A 14,453-nucleotide genomic window follows, 5' to 3' on the forward strand; every position below is an offset into this window, starting at 1 on the left:
TTCATTTCCATTAAGAATTCAACAGGAAATTTCTATCCTCATTTATAGAAATATCAAGGAAGTCTATTTATATTTTCAAACCATTCCAGCACTTATAACAGGATGCTCCATATTTTCCCACACCTGTTATGTAAAATAGTATTTCCTTTAGGTTTTTCTAAACCAACCAATTTTAAACTTGAATGGGGTGCTGCAAGGTGGCTGAGTCAACATCTCCGTCAGTCTATGAAATACTGAACAAAAGAATCCAATAATTAGAATGAGGTTATCATCTTGGGAGATAAAGCAAAAGAGGCTTAGAGAGGGTTGGTGATCTCTTCAAGGTTATAAAAGAATTTCAGTTTTAAGAATGGGCACTCTTGACCCCTATTCATCACTGTAATTTAATTTTTTCAGAGTGTACCATATGGTCACACTCATCCTTTCCAGAACTTACCAAGAACTACTGTATCTTTCTTAGTGTCTAGCAATTAGGTAGGCAGTATTCCAAATACACAAAAACCATATTTTCATTTAAGAGTAGGAAAAAATTTTCTGTGTGTGTGTGTGTATAAGTGCCCTGTTTCTCTTCCCAATGTTTTCTGTGGAACTTCACTACCACCTCTGTTCAAGTATCATTTTTAAGAAGGAAAATAAAACCATCTTGAGGTCCTACCTGTTAGCTCCTTGTCAGAACTTTTCTAGGGAATTAAGTGCTTAACAGCAAATGCTAAATGTGGCCTCTTGGGTATTTATCAGAGGAACTGGGCTTGTATTCAGGCCTCTAGTTCCTTCAGCTCCTCTGGGCTAATGATCCATGAGGAGCAGATGACCCATGAGGGGGGAAATTTTGAATTGGAAGGGGATGGATGAAGAATCAACAAAGGAATGGAAAATAGGGTAGTGTCTTAGAATGGCACACTTGTCAGCTCTAATTATCCATACAAATAGATTTCAATGCAAAGTGGTGAGTAATTAAAAAAATCCATTTGCCTATGGAAATGAGGGGCATAATTTATTTTGGCAGCAGATTCCCCTTGCTAATTATATTTTTCATAGGCTGAAATTAAAATTAATTTTCATTCTTGATCACACAGGGTTTGGATGTTGGCAAAAGGTTGTGGAATTCTAGGAGGCAAAGGGCTGCCAGCTTAAGAGGAAGAATTTGTCAAAGTGAATTCTTCATGTGGCAAAGCACTTCATGGATGGGAATGGTCACACAACCAAAAAGTCTGATTCAGCAAACAATGGTGTTTAGAGATTTAGAATTTCTTCAGCCATTGCTCTACCAGAAACAGATACAAATCAAAGTCAGTAATGTCCCACTTGGTAAGAAGTATTAATGGCAAGAGATTCATGGACAACAAGTACGGGCTTTTTTCTTTTGGCCACACTATGGGGCATGCAGGATCTTAGTTTCCCAACCAGGGACAGAATCCATACCCTCTGCATTGAAAGCACCAAGTCTTAACCACTGGACCGGCAGGGAAGTTCCGAATGTGGGCTAATTTGGTTTCAGTTTGCTGCCAGTACTTTGGGCATCTTCTAATGGTGCATGTACCTTCAACTTTTGCCCATCTTTTGAGCTCTGCAGTTGTAGTCAAGAGCTTACTAAATACCAGTTTCAAAAAAAAAAAAAAAATACCAGTGTCTAACAAGTAACTATTAAATGTCACTGTGCCCATTATATTCTATTAACCTCTCCCATTAGAAAAGGCTGGGAGGAATGAGTTACAAAGGACACAAGAGGAAACAGGGAAAAAATAATTCACTGCTGACAAATATCTACATAATTGCAGAATAAAATCCAGTATTTGGGGACATCCTTCACTTAGAATTCTGTGTATATTTCTTCTTTGAATCATCCTAACATGAATTGCTTTCCCAGAAAACAACATTTTGATGTTAAAGCTCATTGAAAAGGAAAAGAACATAATGAACCTCTGTGAGATGAGAGAAGTGATCTTTGGAGGGAAAACTTCTGGAAGGCATTACCTTTAGAAAGTCAGTCATTTAGAAAGCTTTGCAGGAGGAGGGTAAAATAGGCATGCTTCTTATTAGCATCCAAATAGTATTTAGAACAGAAGTGTTCAATTAAAGATGTTGAAATTATAAAATTTTGCAGAACTTAATAAGATGATAACAATTTGTGTAATTATTGTACTATTTTATACTACTTCATCACCACAACCTTAATGGGGTTGAATTTGATACTTTATTATTAGCATATGTGATTTTTTCCAGCCTATGTGACACTAGGTAAAGAGAATACTCATAATTTAAATTAAAATACCCATATTAAAATGGCCTTCTCTTTCCAGGTATATGATCTTGTTAATTTTGTTAGTGATTTTTATTTTGTCCAGTGACAGTTAAATAGGATCTGTTCCTTTGAGATTTCTCATTTCAGAAAATTATCTAAATTCATAGAAAGGAAGGATCTACAACCTATACAAAGGAGAATGCATTTCTTTCTGACTTATTTACTTAATACTGATGCAATCTTTTCCGGGGATGCCTTTTTCCCCTCTTATAATGATTTTGCATAATTTACGTAAAAGTATAAAGTAATATGGCCCTTGTCAAAATTACACAAAAATTAGAGCTAAGTGGGCTGTAAATCATGCCATAAATGGGGACATAAGCCTTTAATTAAGGCTCTGAAAACAGAAAGTATTTAATTCGGTAAAGTGTTAATGGGATTTTTACACATATTTTAGAAAGCATCTAGCAATCTTGAAAATGGATATGCAGTCACCAATGAATTAAGTAGAGGTGTGCTACATACAGGGACTTGTTAAATTACAGAAATAATTTTTCTATTATATTACTATAGATTAAAATAAAGGTGTCCCAGGTGGAGCAGTAGTAAAGAACCTGCCTGTCAATGCGGATTGGCAGCACAAGAGACTCAGGTTTGATCCCTGTGTCAAGTAGATCCCCTGGAGAAGGAAATGGCAACCCACTCCAGTATTCTTGCCTAGAAAATACCATGGCTAGAGCAGCCTGGTGGAGAAGGCAATGGCACCCCACTCCAGTACTGTTGCCTGGAAAAACCCATGGAAGGAGGAACCTCGTAGGCTGCAGTCCATGGGGCCGCTAAGTCGGAAACGACTGAGCAACTTCACTTTCACTTTTTACTTTCATGCATTGGAGAAGGAAATGGAAACTCACTCCAGTGTTCTTGCCTGGAGAATCCCAGGGACGGGGCAGCCTAGTGGGCTGCCGTCTATGGGGTCACACAGAGTTGGACACGACTGAGGTGATTTAGCAGCAGTAGCAGCAGCAGAGCAGCCTGGTGGGCTGCCGTCCATGGGGTTGCAAAGAGTCAGTTACAACTGAGTGACTGAACATACAGACACAGATTAAAATAATGAAAAAGCTTTAGGACTCTCATGATTATATATAGTCTTAGTTTGTAAAGGGCAAGGATGAAGGTATATTATGGCATAAAAATTTTTGGGGGAGCTGCATCTCACATTATTCAGAATCTTAGTTCCTGACCAGGGATGGAACCATATCCTCAGCAGTGGAAGCACAGAATCTTAACCACTGGAACTCCAGGGAAGTTCTTGGTATGATTTTTGAAGAGTGATTTTATTCAGGGAAAAAGTATGCTATTGCTTTCACGCAAAATAACTACTGTGAGAAGAATTTTTTGCAACACACTTGTAACACAAGAAGCAGATAGCAAATTTACCTCGAGCCCTAGTAGAGGAAAATTCCCTTAAACTCTTGATTTTAAAAGGTTAATGAGCATTCACATCAGTGTGCTCTGGTATTAGAATGTATCTTATTTTGCATCTAATTTCCTTTCCATATAGGCTGATAACATATAATAAATAGGTTTTCACTGCTATTCTTTTAATAGTCCCAAAGGGGATTATGGCCATTGTCCTTTCTGGAATTAGTAATTTTAGTCCAATCCATGTTGATAATCATAGAGATGAAAAAAATTGCATTTTACATCTGAAAAAATGACTAGCATGTCAACTATCTAGGTTAAAAATATTTCTTTATATTGAAAGCTTCCCAGCATGTCTTAATTTCCTCTTGCAGCTAACTAGAAAACTAGTCTATGAGACCCAGGTTCAATCCCTGGGTCAAGAAAATCCCCTGAAGAAGGGAATGGCTTCAGTATTCAGTATTCACTCCAGTATTCTTGCCTGGAAAATTCCATGGACAGAGGAACCTGGAGGACTACAGCACATGGGGTCATAAAGAATCAGACATGACTGAGTGACTAACAGCTGATGGATTATATATACTTGGAGTGGTTAGGGAATCCTTGTTCTCAGAAAACAATAAGAGTGTTTCTTGCAGATACTCTGGGAAGACGAAACGAAACTTGTTACTACATTGTAAAAGACTGAAAATGAGAGAGCAAGGCAAATTACTTTCCCATTAGGAAGTAATAGGAAAGTAAAAATGAAATTGTAAAAGCCAAACAGAGTTGTTTTCCCCCCCCTCCTTTTTGGTATTTTTGTACAGTGAAGATATACCCCAAGCTGTCAGAACCATCTTAAATGGGGCATAGTTAAATTGAGTGCCTCTGATAAGGGGCTCTGCCAGGCTATCAAAGTTTTAGATCAGCTGGATTGAATTTCCAGCATATTGCACATTTCCACACATTTATTCTCTCTCTTTCTTTCAGTGACACTACAAGGGCAGCCTTAGATACACTTCTAATTTGAGATTTTATAATGCAAGGGACATCTACGTTTTCAAGAAAGGGTGATATCATGGAAGCCAAGAGCAAGAATAAGGGGAAAGAAAAAAAACTTTTGCATAGAACATAGTCTGCATACCATTTCAGAGTCTGAAAAAAAAGACCTTGTAGCTTTTTACAGTAAAGAGGTGTTTGAAAAAAAAAAAAGCATTTAAGTGTACATTTGTTTCAAATTAAAGTGAAATTTTAAGGAACCCTAGAGTTTAATTATTATTAACTAATAATTAATAATAATGTCAAATCGGATTACTACTAAAATCTCCTCTATCCTTGAACCACTCCAGAAAAACATGACTAATTCCTAAATTTTTCAGGTTTTCCTGAAAAAGGAAAGAAAAAAGGTAGTACATAGTATATTTTACAATCTTTTATTATGAGTACACAAATATATGGATATGGTAATTCTGAAAAGAGATTTTTTTTTGTTTGAGTGCTTTAAAGTTTCCATAAAGGAACAATGAATATCACAAGATCAATGATGCAAGAACAAAAAGAATTTAAGGAGAGGAAGTTCAATTTAAGATAATTTTAAAACAAAAATATTTGAAACTAGCATATCCTGGGGAAACATCTTTTATTCATTTTTTTAAAAGGAAATTACCCCCTGAGTTCTGAACCTCATAGTTAAAAAACAAAATGATAGGGAGTCAAGTTCCAAAAACGATACCTTGAATCTTAACTCCTTCTATCTTAGGTAGGATTAATCAGTATAAACAACTTAAGGAAAAAAGGGGAAATGCTTAAATCAAATCATCAAAATAGGCAATATTCTCTAAAATTGTTTTGCACTTTTATTTTTTCTAATCATTTTCATTCCCTTCTGCGTTGCTGGAAATGATGGAAATAATCACCATAACGAATTCCCAGCACGAGGGTACAACGTGAAGGTGAACACCCACAGCATCACTGCCTGCCCTGTGATCACACCAAGGTTCTGAAAAGAGAGCTACAAAAGAAAGCAGCGTGGGTGGAGGGAGCTGGGACCCTTCCAGTCTGGCTGCCATCATTCTGTTACAGTGTCTCCATGACTTCTCTCTCTCTTCTCTTTGGCTTTAACTTTCTCTTTCTTGGTCATCTCTTGCCTGTATTTTCATCAGTAAAAAGTAGACAGAACCCAACTAGCCCATATAGGGACCTAACAGTTTATAACCAGGATGGTGCAGTACTTACCAGGGAGCCTTTCGGTTTTTCCATATCTGCTTTGGTTTTGATGTTTTTCTTGTGGTTTCCTTGAGTGCTGAGAGAGCTGCTGGTGAGACAGGAGCCCTGGGAGCTGCCCTTTAACACACTCCTACAGGAGAGACTATTTGATCCACTTTCTGTCTGTTGAGCTGCTTTCTTATCAACTCTGCAGGTAGAAAGTGATTCCTCTGATCAATTACATTGCTCTTCTTCAATCACTCTATTTATCCCAATCCTTTAATGTTTAAAGTAACCTCCATATATCTCTTTGTCTTTAAACCTTTGAGTGGTAAGTGTATCTCACTGGCCTTGGTCAAATCTGCATCTGCTATTCCAGCAGTGTATCAATTTAGATTTGATAATACAATAATTTGTTTTCATTTTTATGATTGCTTGTGAGATGAGGTAGGGTATAAGATAAAAGCCTGTGAGGAGTGATTGCTAAATATGTTTCTCTTTTTCTCCATTTTAACTCATTCATATTGGTGTATAGCCGATTAACAATGTTGCCATAGTTCTAGGTGCACAGCAGGGCAACTCAGATGTACACATACATGCGGCACCCTGGAAGAGAGTGGAGACTGGGGGAGAACGGCTAAATACAGGCTGGCTTAAGATCAGCAGAATATGTAATTATCTCTGGAAAGTTTTAAGTGTAAGTGTGCTTGGTACAATAAGTGAGATCAGCATCCTTTAAAATGTATGTGTAATTTTCTTCCATTTCATGCCATGTGGATCCACTCATGATTTCTAGTGTAGGTTGAATTTCTATCAACCTTGATAAAATTTACCATTCTTTAATTTCAAAGACCATTGGTTTGGTTAACAGAGTAACATGGACTAAATTATCATTTTATTGCTAACTTTTATTCCATTGTTTAAATTCTGGCTAATGTATAAAAGATTGCTATGATGCATTCCTGCTTGTCTGAAAAACATGCTTGACTGGTATTCAATATGCAGGAGACAAAAAGCTCTCCTGGTTAGGGGGTGGGGTGGGGTCCTGCACTGCTCTACACACGGCCACCCTCTCTCTCTTTGCCAATACACTACCTGTTCAGAAGTTCTGTCATAAAGGTATCTTTCGCTGAACATGGAACAGGGCTGGGTCTATTTCTTGATTCAAACTTCACTTGATCATAAATGTCTGGCGGTGTTTTTGGGTTATTTCTGTTTTGCAAACCACTGTCTGGACCATCTGCCAACTCGATATCCCTGTGAAGTTCATTTTCCATCTCACACTGTAGCTCAGGCTTCTTTTTCTCTTTCTTTCTCTCTGATTTCAGCTGTTTGTTTCCAAACCCTAAACCTTTTGCATCTTTCTTTTCTGCTTTGGTTTTGGAGACATCCATCTTCCTGCTACTGAGAGCCGGGAGTCTGCTCCTCCGAAAACCGAACCAGCTGGCAAAAGAAGGCCCCGGCTTCGGTTTTGCTTCCACAGAGGTGGACTTTGTTTGCACTTGGCCCTTTTCCACATTTTCCTGAATGCACAACATGACCTTTTCTTCAATTGTGGGTGAGAGCGGGGCTTCTGGGCTTACGACACCGGCCCTGGTTGTAGAAGTGTCTGGATACCTTCCGGAAGTTTCTAGCTTGGAGGTCCTGCTTGCTGTGAAACTGCTGGGATGTGGCGTCCTCCCCAGGCTCTGTGGGCCTCCTGAGCTATCTGTTGGGGTGAGTGGGCACCTGCAGTGGTCGCTGCCTGGTTCCTCAGGTACCGTCACCCTGGGGCCTTCTCCCTGGGCATAGGCCTGCTGCTCTTCTGTTCCAGCTGGGGTGAGGGGCTCCTCGGATTTTGGAGGGATCCTCAAAGGCAACTTGCTTGGGCTCCCATGCTGGCTGCTGGAGCTGCCTGTGCTCCCCAAGGAACTCTGCCTGGGGGAAGGGTGTCCCAGGGGCTTCCCAGTGCTGGGGAGACCATCAGACACAGGGGTAGACACAGTCTTGCTAGGAGAGCCTTCGGTGGAAGAGCTCTGCCGGGTGAGGGAATTGCCTCTCTCAGCGGTGTTGGTAATAATTTGAGTCCGGACTTTGCCCAGCCCTTCTGTGGGGGGCGTGGGGGGCTTTTCCCCTGAGTGAGCACTGAAACTCTGGCTGCGGGCTTTGGCTCCGTTCATGCCTAGAGCTGGTTTCAGGTGTGGTTTGCTGGAGGACAGGGATCTTTTCACAGACCTGTTTTCTACTCCATCTTTTCTATCAGCCCCAGGCATGCTATTTTCCAGTGACTCTGGCATTGCTTTTTCCAGGGGAAGCCCTTTGGCCAAACTCTCTTGTGCTGGTAAACTCACTGGAGACGTATTTCTTTCCCCTCCTGTGGTCTCAAGGCTGGCTGGATTTCTGGAGGCCCCTGGCTTAGCCTTGCTCACAGCCACGGAGGTTTTCGAGGCTTCATTTAGACTGTCTTTTTCCTGTTTCCCTGGCACCGTGGAACTTTTCCTGAGCAACTGGGGAGACTTCATGAAAACTTTGAGCCCAACTGGGAGGCGAGTTTTCAGTCCTCTCTCATGAAGGTTTTGACAACCATGTAGGGGGTTATGGCTTTTGAAGGATGCTGATGATAAGGGACTGTTAACCTGAGATGATGGTGACTCATTTACCCCTAAGAAGGAAGGCTTGGAAGATGCAGAGACACTGCCACTCAACTTTTCTTTTCTCCCTGGAGATACACCTTTGGAGGACGGTATTTCCAGTGGCTCATGGGGGGAAGCATAGTTCTTGGGAGTCTGTAACCCTGTGTTGTTCTGTGTGGTCCCAAGTGTTTGGTGAGGTGGGGCTCTGGGGGCATTTCTCTTTGGAGAGACTTTTGGGGGCTCCGGGACCATCACAGCAAATGAGCTGGAGGGGCTGTGAGCAGGGCATCTCATCTGGATTGCTGTTTCTGTGGAGGGTGGTGAGGGAGTGAAGATGGGCTTTTTGAAGGCCACAGACGGTTTCTTCCCCTGCACATCTGTCAGGGTCTGGTTAAAATAAATAACAGGAGCAGAGGATCCTTTCAGAGGGGGTGATTTCAATACCATTCTTGCTGTCTCAGTGGAGACCCTGCTTTCGGATTTGGCAGATGAAGGTGGTGGCAAAAAGTCATAACTGGGCCTGATGAGTAGGGAGACCGACCTGCCTGGAGGGGATGGTGGGGAGGGCGATTTCACCCCGGCCTCTGGCCCTGGATCACAGTGTTTATCCCTCGTGGGGGGCTCCCCATCATCACTCTGCTCAGTGGGGGGCCTGGACAGCAACTGTGATGCTAGCATCTGATTCTTGGAGCTCTGGACCCAATCCCTTCTGCTGGACATCTTGGAGCCATGAGGAAGCTGGGTGGGGGGTTTTGGAATGTGTGAATCTGGCTGCAAATCAAAAAGGGGAGCTGGACCTTCAGTCTTTTTGAACTGTGAGAGTTTCCCTGGAGCTGGTGATTTCTCAAGAGTCACTGAGCCAGCTGAGGGCATCATAAGGGAGGCTTCAGGCTCCCTTACTCTCGATTTCTGAGGTGAAGACTTGCCCCTGGTAGGTATTTTTGTCAGACTTTTCTTCTGACAGACGCCTGTGCCCACAGATGACCGAGAATGACTCTGGCATGGTGTGACATGTGTCGGTTTGGCCAGTCTTTGAGTATTTTGCATCACTGTCCTGGGGTGGAAAGACACAGCAGGTGTCATGGCAGGATCATCTACCTCATCTCGTGGAATGTTTCTTTCAGTTTCCTCTTCAGACCTCTTTAAAAAAGGGTAGTCTCTAGCTGCAGCCCCTGGCTGTAAATGAGCAATTCCCTGAGGTGAAAGTTCAGTGTGTTCCATCTGGGGCCCAGCAGGGGCCTGATGGATGGAAATCTCCTTTCTGGTAACAGTAACAAGGCCAGTCTGGTGAGAGCTGAACTCAATGGGCTCGCCGTCTTCTGCATCAAATATCACAGTAATACATTCTTCTGAGGAAGTCCGTTTTACAACCCTCTGTTGCTTAATGAAACTAAACGTCTTTGGCCTGCTCTCTAAATGGACGGGTACTTGGTTTTCTTCCTCCTCGGGAGACCCACATGAAGATTTTTCAAATCCTGTGAGGATATCCAGGTTCTCCGTGGACTGGTCAGTGTCCGTGGTTGCAGACACATCTGAAGGGCTTTTCTCATCACTGCTCTCGATGTGCAGCTCATCCAGGGTCTCCGGGTCATCGGTGTCTGAGGGCTGGAGACTGAGGGCCTGGCAGCCCTGGCTGGGTGAGACCTTCTCTCTCTGTACCCGAGGCCCCTGCATGCCTGGGCACAGCTTCTGCTCCAAGGGACAGTTGCTGGCACAACCGGTCAGCTTCTCAGGCCTCTCCCTGGAGTAGACCGAGGAAGTGACTTCTGAACAGTGTTTGCCATTCAGCTCCCAGCCAAAGAGGCTGTCAGAGACACTGTGGGTTAATTTACAACTGTGCAGCCTGCAGCCCTGGTTTGGAACCGCTTGGACCGAGGCTAAGGAGGAAGCGTCCTCATCAGCCTCGTCATGAGAATCCGTGTCATAAACAAATGCCTTGTGGGGATCCGTGCAGGGGCTCCCTGTGTCTGTGGGTTTGCAGGGTGGATATTCCTTCAGGCTGTTACTTTTAATTCCTGGAGAATAGATTCCTTCATTGGAGTTCATGCAATCTTTATAACCCCATTTGGTTATCACTGATGGGGGTTCAAGTAACACTTTTCGCTTCTGGAGCTTTCTTAGTCCTTCCAAAATGTGGCTTTCCTTGATGCGAGTTGGAGGTAGTTCATCCGTAGGACTAGCAAAGCCACTCGGGAGCGAAGAGTCAATACTTAACCTTTTGTCCCAATTTTGTGATGGCTGCTAGGAAAGAAAGAGGAGATATTAGACATGATTGAGCCCTGTGGATCACCAGTTTATAGAAGGTAAAGGCCATCATTAAACTTAGTTCATCCTAGTGGTTGATAAATATTCACATATAAATGTATTTATTCATTAGTTAATGCAAACTAGTTTATTATGTAGCAAAACTCTACTTTGCCAGGTCCTGAATTAAGGAGTGCATGATATAGATAAGTATGAGATAAGGACCCTGCCTTCAAGGAGCAGGTGACCCAGGGGGAGTTGGGCTCAAGTACTGTAAGTCAAGGGAGCAAATGAGACATAGAAAACTAGTAGGTACTCTAGAGTTTCAGAGGAGGGAGACTACATGTGTGTTTGAGAAACCACAAAAAGCATAAGAGAAGTTCTCTCTATTCTTCTCCTTCCTTCTTTCCTTCCTTCCTTTGTTTTTACAACAAACTTAGCCCTAGAAAGATGGATAGGTTTGCCTTAGTTTAAAAGTAGAGGATTTCCCTGGTGGTGCAGTGGATAACAATCCACCTGCCATTGCAGGGGACACAGGTTCGATCCCTAGTTTGGGAAGATCCCACATGCTGTGGAGCAACTAAGCCCGTGTACCACAACTACTGAGCCCATGTGCTGCAACTACTGAAGCCCGTGTACCGCAACTCCTGAGCCCATGTACCACAATTCCTGAGCCCATGTACCACAAGTCCTGAGTCTGTGTACCACAACTCCTGAGCCCGTGTGCTGCAACTACTGAAGCCCTTGCACCTCGTGCCTGTGCTCTGCAAGAAGAGAAGCCACCACAGTGAGAAGCTGGTGTACCACAATGAAGACCCAGAACAGCCAAAAATAAATAAATAAATAAAAATTAAAAAAAATATATATATATATATTTTTAAACTAGAGGAAATAATTTCCAGGCAGAAGAAATGGAATGGCAAAGACCTTAATTGGAAAAGTATGCTTAAGGAACACTTAGGGAATAATCAGAAGATAATCTAGCTCACTGTGCAGCGTTTATGGGAGGTGAAGAGGGTAAGAGGAAAAGTGAGTTGGTCCAGGCCCTATAGTCCCTTCCATTCTAACAACTGAAAGTTAGAATGTCATGCGGCTTCAAGACTTTATTTGATAGGCAGTGAATATCTATGAAATATTTATACACACAGAGCAGTTGGCCATTTGCCGTTAGAACCCATAGCAACGATTGACCTACTAACTTTGAAAGGTCAATTTCCTGTTCTTCATATTTCTCCAAATACCAGTATTAGTTCTGGAGAAGTGACCAAGAAATGACATAGAAAAAACATGGCATTCTCCTCAGACATTCACATTTATCAAAATATTGCTAACAAGAAACAGAATGGCAGAGGAGGAAACTCATGCTGACCTAGCATCTGCTGTGTACCGGCCACTGACCCAGTGCTTTGACTTAATTTTCAGAACAAGACCATGAAACAGACAATATCAATCCTATTTTCAGAGGAAGGAAACTGAGATTCAGCAAGATCTGTCCTTTGGAGATCATACAGTCAAGGAAGAGCTAGTGCAGAAGTTTCAACTCTGGTTTTCTGGGCCTTTTCTATGACTCAATTCTGAAGTGGCTGCATGGGGATCTGAACCAGGCAGTCTGGCTCTAAAGACTGCACATTAATCTTGAAGTGATACTGCTAGAGTCAGGCTTAGCCTCTGTTCTCCCCTCTGTATTAGTCAAAGTCATAATAGAGACCATAGGTTACTCCAACAGCCCTCTTCTGAATGAAAGTTGCAGAGTTTAATCACAAACTAGCACTCAGGGAAATTAGGAGGCTCAGAACTAATGACTTTTTTTAAAAAGGCTGTATAATTAATGCTGAAGAATGTCTATGAATGAATCTGATACATGTTCTCAGTACCAATCTTGACTAAGAGTTACAGCTCCCATTGGCCTCTCCACTAGCTGCCCTGCTATCCTGGGACCCTGAACACTCACGCATATGCTCATAAGCAGACATCAACTCAATGTCACAAACTTACTTTGGAATTTCAGATTTTTACTAAGCCAAGAGCATTTGCTTGCATTTGCTTACACTGAAGACTTTTTTTTTGTTTTGTTTTCATAAAACTGACCTTTATTATCAACATGTCTTTTTTTTTCTATTTGTTATATGTATATTTAATTTTAAGTCAAATTATATATTCTGTTTGGAAAATTCTCCAGGGTCAGTAGTTGCTGTGGAGAGATCTATTTTGGTGATGCTTTCCTTCCCCCACTCCTTCTCCTCCTCTGCTGTGCCATTAAAAACTTCTTTGGAAAGCAGAAAAAAAATCCCTTTAGTGGGTATTATAGACTGACCAGTGAATAGACTGCCACAGCTTGGGTTTCTAAGAATTTCCATGATTCTGATGTCACATGCACAATAAAGAAGAGAAGCCAGATAGAAGTACTCCATCAAAGCTTGAAAGGGGCAGATTTGTTCAAGCCATAGAAGATGTGCTCTGCGTCAGCCCACCCACTTCCTTCCTGCCCCACAGCCTGCCCACACTCCGGTATGATTCATCCCCAGGGCCAGCAGCTGCGAAGCTCCCAGGGCCCAGGCTCCCTACCCTGTGAGATTAGCCACATTCATCAATCTGTTTTCCTCAGAAGGTTATGGTACTTAATAACTTGAGAAAAGTTGGAGATAATCTTGAAACCTAAGAAAGGGAAGCACAAGTCTCCTGCTGGGGAGGTGGTGGGGTAGAGCTTCTCATTTTTTGCAGGAAAGTCAGAAGAGAGTTGCTCTGGAAGGAGGGTAGTGGCTGAATGATGCTGCTGCTAAGGTAGGAGCCTGGGTTTAATGTCCACAGGTCTTTTCTATTTCTTGAATAGATAATTGTTTCACACATTATTTTTTGTTCCTGTTTTATTAAAGGACGTTCTTGGTCTTACGGGAAAAATCCAACCCAACACCTGGCACTCTTCCAAGTTTTAGACTAATTCAAAATCTAGCAGAATAGTTGAGGTTCTGGACCCCACTGCTCAGTTCTACTTACTGGCTATGAGACCTTGAAATAGATGTGTAATTTCTCAGGACCTCAGGTTATTCCTCTGTGAAAGAGGGGAAATAAGAAAACCTAAATAGTAAGTTAGTGGGCCTTAGAAAGCATCACTATGAACAAAGCTAGTAGAGGTGATGGAATTCCAGTTGAGCTATTTCAAATCCTGAAAGATGATACTGTGAAAGTGCTGCACTCAATATGCCAGCAAATTTTGAAAACTCAGCAGTGGCCACAGGACTGGAAAAGGTCAGTTTTCATTCCAAGCCCAAAGAAAGGTAATGCCAAAGAATGCTCAAACTACTGCACAATTGCACTCATCTCACACGCTAGTAAAGTAATGCTTAAAATTCTCCAAGCCAGGCTTCAGCAATACGTGAACCGTGAACTTCCTGATGTTCAAGCTGGTTTTAGAAAAGTCAGAGGAACCAGAGATCAAATTGCCCACTTCAACTGGATCATGGAAAAAGGAGAGAGTTCCAGAAAAACATCTATTTCTGCTTTATTGACTATGCCAAAGCCTTTGACTGTGTGGATCACAATCAACTGTGGAAAATTCTCAAAGAGATGGGAATATCAGACCACCTGACCTGCCTCTTGAGAAATCTGTATGCAGGTCAAGAGCAACAGTTAGAACTGGACATGGAACAACAGACTGGTTCCAAATAGGAAAAGGAGTATGTCAAGGCTGCATATTGTCACCCTGCTTATTTAACTTAAGGAACTTCCCCTGAGAAACGCTGGGATGGAGG

At 42.1% G+C, this 14,453-nt stretch overlaps 1 protein-coding gene across 11 annotated transcripts in view; it reads right to left on the reverse strand.

The window, feature by feature from the left end:
- NCKAP5 (NCK-associated protein 5) overlaps positions 1-14,453 on the reverse strand; it is a 1,206,846-nt gene that overhangs the window by 130,636 nt on the left and 1,061,757 nt on the right. For 10 of the 11 annotated variants that reach the window (XM_010853619.1, XM_010853624.1, XM_010853623.1 and 7 more), the window contains 2 exons: positions 6,944-10,701; positions 5,879-6,056 (listed from right to left, as the gene is read on the reverse strand). In XM_010853619.1, the coding sequence (XP_010851921.1) occupies positions 5,879-6,056; positions 6,944-10,701 (3,936 nt within the window). The remainder of the gene's footprint in view (positions 1-5,878; positions 6,057-6,943; positions 10,702-14,453) is intronic. The other variant, XM_010853620.1, reaches the window with a different exon arrangement.

This window comes from Bison bison, unplaced genomic scaffold (assembly GCF_000754665.1).
Source record: "Bison bison bison isolate TAMUID 2011002044 unplaced genomic scaffold, Bison_UMD1.0 scf7180017864330, whole genome shotgun sequence".
NCBI lineage: Eukaryota > Metazoa > Chordata > Mammalia > Artiodactyla > Bovidae > Bison > Bison bison.